We start from the raw sequence: 9,161 nt of genomic DNA, 5'->3' as shown, positions 1-9,161 counted from the left end.
TTTTTTTTTTTTTTTTTTTTTTACAGTTTTTGGCCGGGGCCAGGTTGAACCCACCACCTCCAGTATATGGGGCCGGCACCCTATTCCTTTGAGCCATAAACGCCACCCCGAGTTTTTCTATTTTTAATAGAGATGGGGTCTTGCTTTTGCTCAGGCTGGTGTTGAACTCCTGAGCTTAAGCAGTCTACCACCTTGACATCTCAGAGTGCTAGATTACAGGTGTGAGCCAGTGTGCTTGGCTGGTTTTGTTTTGAGACATAATCCATATACTGTCAGTCCCCCATTATTTGCAGATTCTGTATCTGCCAATTTGCCTAATGATTAAAATTCATTTGTAACCCCTTAGAGCAGTGAAAATTTTGAATTGCCTGATGTACGTGTTCCCCGCTGAACAAGGGGACACTATTTTTCTTGTTTTAACTATAGTAATGTAAACAAACGTCTGTTTAATGCCACGTTTTTCCTATTTCTTTTTACTTTTTCTTGGTGATTTCATTGTTTAAAATGGCCCCCAAGCATAGTGCGGAAATGCTCTCTAGTGTGCCTGCGTCCAGGAGGCTGTGATGTGGCTGACAGACGAAATGCATGTGTTTGGCATTAGTTATAGTGCTATTAACCATGAGTTCAATGCTCATAAATCAACAAAACATGTTAAAGTGTCTTCAAACATAAATACACACACACAAGTCAAGATTATGTATTGATCAGTTGACAAAAATGTTGTGACCAGAGGTTCTCAGGAACCTAACCCTGTTGTTTCCCCTAGGAGCAGTGGGTCAGTATTCAATAACACGGTGTTTGTTGGAACTTTACAGAACAAAACTATCACAAATAGTGAGAATTAACTGTACCATGTAAGATTCAACTTTTAAAATTCACCCTTTTATATTTTAGTATACTCACAAGGTTGTGCAACCATCACTGTCACTGGACATTTTCAAGCAGTAAAATGGTCTCACTAAACAGCAATTTAAGAATTATCTGTCTTTCCCTGTCCCCTGATCTCTCCCTGGTCCTTTTCAGAATGCCCAGGAAAACCATGGACTGGCTGTTCCTACCCCCTCTGTCCCAGAAGACTTTGCAGACAAAGAAGTGACAGGTAAGAGGACCTTGAGCTTGGGGCGTTTCCATCTTTCTTTCCTTCTTGGGTCTTGGATTCAAAAGCCAAGCATATGGCCATATCCACCGCTGGTGACACAAAGTCTCCAGGCCACTTGGTTACTGACTGCAATGGGTTGGAGCAGAGGGTCTGGTAAATGAAGAGAGCCAGGGCCCACTTCTGCTGGGGGAAGGACAGTGGAGGGACAAGGCCAGAACAGGAACAAGGGCATCATGAAGTGAAAAAACTCCAAAGTCAGAACGACCTAGCTTTGAATCCCAGCTTCCCACCAATTAGCTCTGACCCCTGGGCAAGACGCTCCACCCCTCCTACCTCTGTATCTTCCAATGGACAATGGGAACAACAGTTCCTGTCTGGAAGAATAAACCAATTGTTGGTATAAGTCACTTTATGTCACATCTCTGCTCAAACCCACCAATGACTTCCCACATGACTCAAAGAAAAGGCTTTTGCAAGGACTGCCCCGTGGTTTCCTTTCCTTCCCCTCCCAGTTCTGCCCAGCTGCACAGGTCTGCTGCTCCTAAAATACCTCAGGCATGTTTCCACCTTGGGGTCTTTGCACTGCAGCCTTGGTCCCCTCAGACTGGAATGCTCCTCCAGTGGACATCTGTGTGGCTCTATCCCTTATTCCTTCCCTCTTCGCTCAAATGTCACCTTCTCAGTGAGGGCCCCCTGACCACTCTATTTAAATTTGCCCTCAGATCCCCTCCCCTGTTGGTTCATTCATCATCTAACGTGGTAATAATTTGTTACACTCATTTGTCTGACTCATTGTTCTGTCAAAGCATAAACTCCAGGAGGGCTGGCATTTTTGTTTTGTTTTTTACTACTGTACCCCAGCTCCTAACTCAGTCCCTGACACTGGTGTTCAATGAATGGCACTTTTCAAAGCTGGGAGGAGCCCTACAGAGCTGCATAGTCCCCAGGCTTGCTACACTGTATGCTGGGGGCTGAGAGGAGAGTGAAGGATGGGTGTTCCTAAAGAGGAAGCAGACTGAGGGAGAGGGTCTGGGATTGGGTCCAAGAATGGAGGGATGTGAGCTGCTGGGGCTGGGGGCGCTCAGCATCTCATCAGTGTCCAGACTGTCCCGGTCATTTTCCTCCTGCACATTCCCGTTCCATCCCATACTCTAGATTCTGCTCCAGAAGTTCTCTGTGAGGTAGAAACCTGGCTTCTTAGTAGTTTCCGGGTCTTCAGAAAGTAGAAGTTGTGAAGACGACTCCCTGTTACAAATCTTGCACCAACCCTCTCCCCTACTTTCTCTATCTGTGCCATACAGCCTGAAGGGCTAAGGATAGATGGTGGCAAAGTGGTTATAATCTATTCAGTGTCTACTATGCCCCCAGCACTGTGATAAGCTCTTTAACTCTCTTTATGAACACTGACATTATACTCTTTTGATAGATGATGAAACTGAGGCTCAGCAAGGGTAATCAGTGTGTACGAGGTCACAATCTAGTGTGGTAGAGATGGGATTTGAACCCTGGCCTTTCTGGCTTCATCAAGGTCAAGGACCCAGCAAGAAACAGATGGTATACACAATGGGGATAACTGAAGGGAGTTTCATAAAGGGACAGTATACAAGAGTATAAGCATGGTTAGGGAACCAAAGTGGACGGTGATGCCCAGAGACTGACAACAATGGGAGTTGCTACTCCCCCAAGCCATGGGAAGGAGCTACCCTATAGGAACTGTGGTCTGTGGTGGAGGAAAGACAGCTGCTGCCACTCTGTGACACAACCAGCAGGCAGCCAGGGCACCAGCCCCCAGCCTCTCTTGTCCTCCCCACTCCCCCAGTCAAGGGCAAGGGAATCCAGGCACCGGGCACAGCAAGGTGGAGGGTGATTCTGGGAGAGTCAGAATGGAGAATGTTCAGTACATGCTCTAAAGGCTATGCCAGCAACAGGCAGGGGTCCTTTTCTAGAATGAAGGGGGCCACTCCGAGGACAGCTCAGGAGATCAGAGACAAAACTGCTCCCTCGCTTGGAGTTCGGGAAAAAATGGGCCAATTATTCTCTTAGGGGCCTACACAGACTGGCAAGGCTTGTTTGCCTCATCCCCTCCTCATTGTTGCTTCCCCTTTCTTTCAGGTACTAGCTCCCTAGTCAATGGCAACCTCCGACTGTACAGCTCTGTGGGGGACCTAAGGCCTGGGCATTATGGCCAAGATCCACTCATCCCCCCACCTCCCCCAGGCCCAGCTCCAGGGCCCCCCCAGGACACTTCACAGCTTTCAGGGGAGTCTTCACCACCACCACCACCTCCACCTTCCACAGCTCCCCCACCACCTCCCCTGCTGCTGGAACCCCCACCCCCACCTAGCATGGCTCCACCTCCACCCCCAGTATCTGGGGCCCTATCCCCACCATCTGCATCCTCTCCGTCTACACCCACCCCTCCTGATTTCATTCCACCTGCGCCACCCTCAGTCTTTCTAGCCCCACCACCACCCTCTTTGCCAGCCCCAACACACCCAGTGTCTCCTCATACACTGGAGACTCGTCTCATTCCCTCCGGAGGTGTCACCAAGTGGAAATCAGAGATAGCACTGAATGGCAAGCAGCCAGAGGGCCCCAGAACCAGCCCCTCCAGGAGTCCTGCTGAGCCAAAGGGGAGCACCCTGGGCTCTAACCCAGAGCCCCACCTCACCTTCCCCCGTTCATTCAAAGTGCCTCCCCCAACCCCAGTCAGGACTTCATCCATCCCAATTCAGGAAGCACAAGGGTCTCCCCCAGAGGAAGAAGGGGCCAGCAAGAAGGCTCCCAGCCGGCTCCCACTGCCTCCCAGCTTCCAAATCCGCCCTGCATCTCAGGTCTATCCGGAAAGGGCCCCTGAGCCAGAATGCCCTGGCCAGTCCCTGTCCCAGACAAATGAACAATCTGGGACTCCACCTCCAGCCCCTCCCCTGCCTCCACCTGCACCTCCACTCCCTCCCCCAGCACCCCCACTTCCTCCCCCAGCACCTTCCCTTCTCCCAGCTGCCCCTCCTTTACCTTCTGTTGAGAAGGTGCCCCCTCCCCCTACTGGGGTTAACAAAAGCCCCAAATCCATTTCTCCTGCTCTCAAACCCAAACCCAAGCCCCCTACCCCAGAGGACACAACCTCTTCGGCACCCATGGACTGGCGGGACCCCAGCCAGATGGAAAAGCTGCGGAGCGAGCTGGCAGCCTATCTTTGTGGATCCAGAAGAGAGGACCGATTTCTCAATCATAGGCCAGGCCCAATGGTGGCCTCTCAGGGCAAGGAGGGCAGGAAAGGCCCCAACCAGCCGGAGAAGGAGGTTCCTCCCAGCCTGCCAGAGAAAGAGATCCCACCAAGCGTTCCTGACAAGGGTCTTAGCAGCAGTGGCCCACCAGAGAGGGAGGCAGTCCCTAGCCTGACCCTGCCCCCTGTGGATTATGTTTCCCAAGACTGCCCAGCTCCCAGTGTCCGGCAGATCCGAAATGAGCTGGAGGCCCGGCTTTCTTCATCAGCAGACAAGGAAACCAAGCCCAGCATAGGGTCTCTGCCTCCCAAACCTCGGCTAGAAGGGGGAAGAATCTTTGAAAACAGGGCTGATAATGGCAGACTCTCCAAGCCTGTGGCCAAGAATTCACCACTTCTATCCACCACACCTCTGCCAACCACACCACTCCAGGCTAAGCCCACACTGGGGCCAGCAACACCACCCAAGGCCATGCCTGGGCCAGTCATGCCACCCAAGGCCATGCCTGGACCAGCTATACTCGGACCAGCCACACCACCCAAGGCCACACTAGAATCAGCAACACCACCCAATGCCACACCTGGGCCTGTGGTACCATCTACAGCCACAACTCTGCTCACTACATCATCTCATATGATGACCGAGAAAGATCTAGTCCCAGCTGAGCAGTGGGAAAAACCAGAATCTCAAGACATTTCCATTCCCTCCCAGCCAAGGGCAGAAGAGCCCTCAAAAGCCACTAGGCTGCCCACAGGAGTAGCTCTCTCATCTCCAGCCCTCCCACCAAAGACATCCCCTGGCCGGGCAGAGGCACCGTTTCTTTACAAGTCCCATCGCAGTCAAAACAGCCCCAGCAAAGAGGTTGCTGTGGTGACGCCCACCCTGTCTAGAGGAGAGGCTGCAGGGTTGGAGGAGCCTGCAGAGATGAAGGAGTCCCAGGGGCTGCCAGCCAAATCCTGTGCCTCAGTCCAGCCTGCTGATGAACTCCTTAGGCACCCTGTAACCGGGGAAGTAGTGGAGCCCGGCTCCCCCATGGCCCTGCTCCTGGCAGCCCGGCAGAGGGCGCAGAAGGGGAGGCCTGGAGCAGCTGCCCTAGGTCGGTCCTCCTTGCCAGGGAGTCTCCGTGGCTACACCCGCCAACCCGAGGCCGGCTCTAACAGCATCTTCTACAGTGAGGGCCGGCCCAACTCCTTCACTGTGGTCCCCAAGGAACCTGAGAAGGACTCCCAGCTGACCTCGTCAGCGCAGCCCACTGTACTCAGCAAATGGAAGCCCCAGCTCCGAAGAGACCCAGAGGGCACAGAGCCAAGCCCCAAGCACAAGTGGACAAAGGCAGAACCCCAGGCCCCCGTGGCCTGGGAAAGACCAGCTCCTTCCAAAGTCCCACAGGGCCGCCAGTTACCCAAGTCTTTCTCCTCCCCACCTTCCCCTTCGTACAAGAGAGAGCAGGAGGAAGAGGAAGAGTTCAGCTTTGAGGTCATCCCGCCGCCGCCAGAGTTCAGCAATGACTCCGGGCCCCGGGCCCCAGCCCTTCAGTATCTGGGCCGCCGCAGCTCCCCTCCCCGACACAACTTCTCAGACTTGGGATTCCCCCCGAACGCGGGCCCTGCGGAGCCCTCGACTCGCGGCTTCTCGCGCTTCCATGCGGATGAGCGCTACTCTGGGGCCGGGGCTGGGGCCGGGGCCGGAGGCTTGGAGCGCTTCTCCGCTGGGGGCCGTTCGCTCATCAAGAAGCGCCTGTACGTCGGTGAACCCCTCCGCAGCCCCGGTCCGCCACGCGGAGGCACTGGCCGCAGCCTGAGCTCCCCCAACTGCTTCGGGCCGCAGCCTGGGGGGCCCTTTGGAGCGTCCGGGGGCCCCGAGATGAGGCGCGTCAACTCCGCCAGCCGCGCGCCCCCCGGCGGCCTGCACGCGCGGAGACTGTCCCTGGAGGGCGCCGCCCGGGGCGCCGGGGACGCCAAGCACAAAGCGCCAGGGGGCGCCGACTACGGCTTCGCCCCTGCTGCGGGCAGGTGAGCTGGGGCCGGGCTGAATGCCCCGCAGGTGGGAAGCCAGGCAGGAGCCAGCCGGGCGGTGGCCGTCTGTCTACTTCTGGTTTTCTTCCCTGGCTTGCAGAGAGAGGCAGGGAGGGCCTCTTGCCTGGAGAGGGCGCTGTAGGCGGTTCCTGTACCCGCTCCCTCACTTCCCAGTTCTCCCCGCATCCGAGAGCCTGCAGCTCCTCTCCCACACACTAGGTCCCGGGTGGGAAGGAGGTGAGCCGGACTTGGTGGAGGGAATTCTCAACAACACACACGGGTTCAGGCCCAGGCAGGGAGTGAGAGTTCTGAGCGAAAGGGTATTAGGCGTGTTCTCTTTCGCCAGCAGGACCCAGGCCAGAAGGGGAGCCCTGTGTCTGTCTGGCAGACGGGTCCCTCCCTGGGATTTATAAGCTCCGGCTTTGTGGCGGCAGATACAAGGGGGCTGAGCCACATTGTTTCCGCCTGGCCCCGGGAGAGACGGGAGTTGGTTAACCAGCTGCGGATATTAAACTCACCTCTCTTGCTCTCCCGCAGGTCTCCTCACAGCACCCCTCACTACGGAAGCCCTATCAACACGTTTACTGTGAGGCCTGGGACCCGCCATCCCATCTCCTACGCCTACTCGGGGACTCATCGGAAAGCCACCTCCTGAGTCCAGGGTTCTCTCAGCTCTGCTCCAAGGGGTTGGATCTGGGCACTTGCTTTTGAGGGTGGTGGGAGGGACACAGCAGGTGTTAGACAGCCTGCCTCCAATGGACGACAACGGATGTGGAGGAAGTTTTGTTCCCTTCAGACGGATGGACAATGAATGAGAAATAGCCAGTGACCTGTGCAGACGGGGTGGGCTTCTGTTTCCCAAAGCGCTGGTGTAGCTGTAGACTGTTTACACATATGGGGGATGGGAGGGGAAGGAGGGAAGACAGGCGGAACCTTTAAGGGCCTGGGCACTGAGTTTCTGATATCTAGTACTATCTGCTTTAACAAGACTTATTTAAAGCAGTTTTACAAGCAAGTCCTACTGAGCAGGTTCTAAAAACAAGAGGTGGGGCACTGACTCTGTCAGGCTGTCATAGCGGGCCAAGGCCCAGTCCCAACCAGGTGGGGGTGCAGGGCACTACAGGTAGATCTCTTTAGCTTCCGTGGTTGCCACCCCAAGAGGTGATACCTGAGGTTCCTAGCCACATTGAGGTGGGACCAGGAATGTACATGTACAACATGTGGAGAAAGCGCTGGAACAGAAGCCCTTTCCTTGGCCAAGGGCAGAAGTAGGAGGATTGATGGTTCATTTTTTCCTTGGCCCTGACCCTTAGCTACAGGCAGACCTAGAGAGTGGAAATTTGGCAAGTTTGGGATGGGAGAGTGAGGATTAAGGCTTGCTCCTCTATCTGTGCAGCCCTGATTTGGGGATTGGGCCCCAGGAGCTATGAGGTCTGGGGCTTGATATCAGAGATTTTATGTGGCCAGTTCTTATATGAGATTTGGGGGGGCATTGTTCCTAGCCCTGATACTAGTCACCAATATTATTAAGGCCTTAAAAAGTGTAGCCAGGATGGATGACATTGGAGAGTGAGAGGTAGCAGAGATGGGTCTGAGGTCTGAGGAAAATTTGCTGCCAATTAGGAATGTGTTTTGGAAAGTCAAGAGTAGTAGGGCTAGGCCAGTTCAGAGTAGTGGAGACCTATCAGCAGAGATGGGAATAGAGGCCTGAGAAGAAGTTGCTGCCAATTAGGAATGTATTTTTGGAAAGTCAAGAGTGGTAGGGCTGGACCAGTTCAGAGCAGGGGAGACCTGTCAGTAGAGTGACCATTTGTCCTTTACCTGGACAGTCCAGGTTTATACTTGTTCTCCAGTGAATCAGACCCCCTTCCACTTAAAAGAAAAATACTGGTTTGGATGATATATGGTCACCAAACATATCAGGAAATGATATTTCTTGGTTTGTTTCCTGTGTCTTCAAGTCCTGGGAGCCGTTAGTAAGAAGGAAGCACAGGGGAGGGGCCTACCTCAGAGGAGCTGAGGGGGACAGCCAGGAAGCAGGTCCCTTTGGGAGCAAGATGTTGGACCTTTATGATTTATGGTAACCAGCCAAGGTACCAGATTGTCAGGACAGCAGGTGAGCTACTTCAGGGAAGAAAGTTCAGTGGTGGGTGCCCAGATTGCCAGGGACAGCCACCCTAATGGGGCAGGGTCTGGGTATCTGTGTTTAAGAAATAAACCACCCACCCCCACCACACAATGCCAGTTCTCGCTCGCTACATATGTATATATTTTCCTTGGACAGTGTTTTATAAAAGAGTTCATTAAATTATCTGTTGTGTTAAGGCTTAAGGGGTGGGGTGTGAACTCTCAGCTGTATATTGCTCTGAGGTGGGCAGGAAAGGGCTGGGTCTCACTTGGCTTGGGAAATAAACAGGCCAGTTTGGACTGGCCTCCAGCTCTGTGACTGGATTGATGACTTGGAGCTCCTGGGGTGTGATGGGAGGTTGAGAGAGCTCACCTGGGAAGGCTGAGCCCAAGTGCTGACTGGACAGATCAGCCATTTTGATGGGCCCAATTTTCTCTTCTGACCCTTAAGTTTTCTTAGGTTCTCTGAATCCCTTAAGGGGAAGAAGCAGGGCTGAAGTTGAAAACTGTGTCCTTAAGCAAATCTCTTTGACCCTCTGAACCTCAGTTTCTTCTCTTGTACAGGAGACATGATAACAAATACCTAGCTCATATTGTGAAGATTAGAGACAAGTCAGGCATTCATTTAGCAAGGATTGGGGTCACTACTAGATGCCAGGCACTGTGCTTAGCACAGATACACAGCAATCAACA

The 9,161-nt window shown here is 53.6% G+C and overlaps 1 protein-coding gene across 1 annotated transcript in view; it reads left to right on the top strand.

Moving 5' to 3' along the window:
• CUNH6orf132 (chromosome unknown C6orf132 homolog) overlaps positions 1 to 8,792 on the top strand; it is a 37,082-nt gene extending 28,290 nt beyond the window's left edge. The window contains exons 3-5 of the mRNA XM_003789188.3: positions 1,024 to 1,099; positions 3,212 to 6,338; positions 6,879 to 8,792. Of these exons, the coding sequence (XP_003789236.1) occupies positions 1,024 to 1,099; positions 3,212 to 6,338; positions 6,879 to 6,996 (3,321 nt within the window). The 3' untranslated portion in view covers positions 6,997 to 8,792. The remainder of the gene's footprint in view (positions 1 to 1,023; positions 1,100 to 3,211; positions 6,339 to 6,878) is intronic.
• The last annotated feature ends 369 nt before the right edge of the window (positions 8,793 to 9,161 follow it).

The sequence above is a fragment of the Otolemur garnettii genome, unplaced genomic scaffold, assembly GCF_000181295.1.
Source record: "Otolemur garnettii isolate 467f Iridium unplaced genomic scaffold, OtoGar3 scaffold00031, whole genome shotgun sequence".
NCBI lineage: Eukaryota > Metazoa > Chordata > Mammalia > Primates > Galagidae > Otolemur > Otolemur garnettii.
Note: the sequence above shows the minus strand (reverse complement) of the source record. Positions and strands in the feature narration are given on the sequence as shown.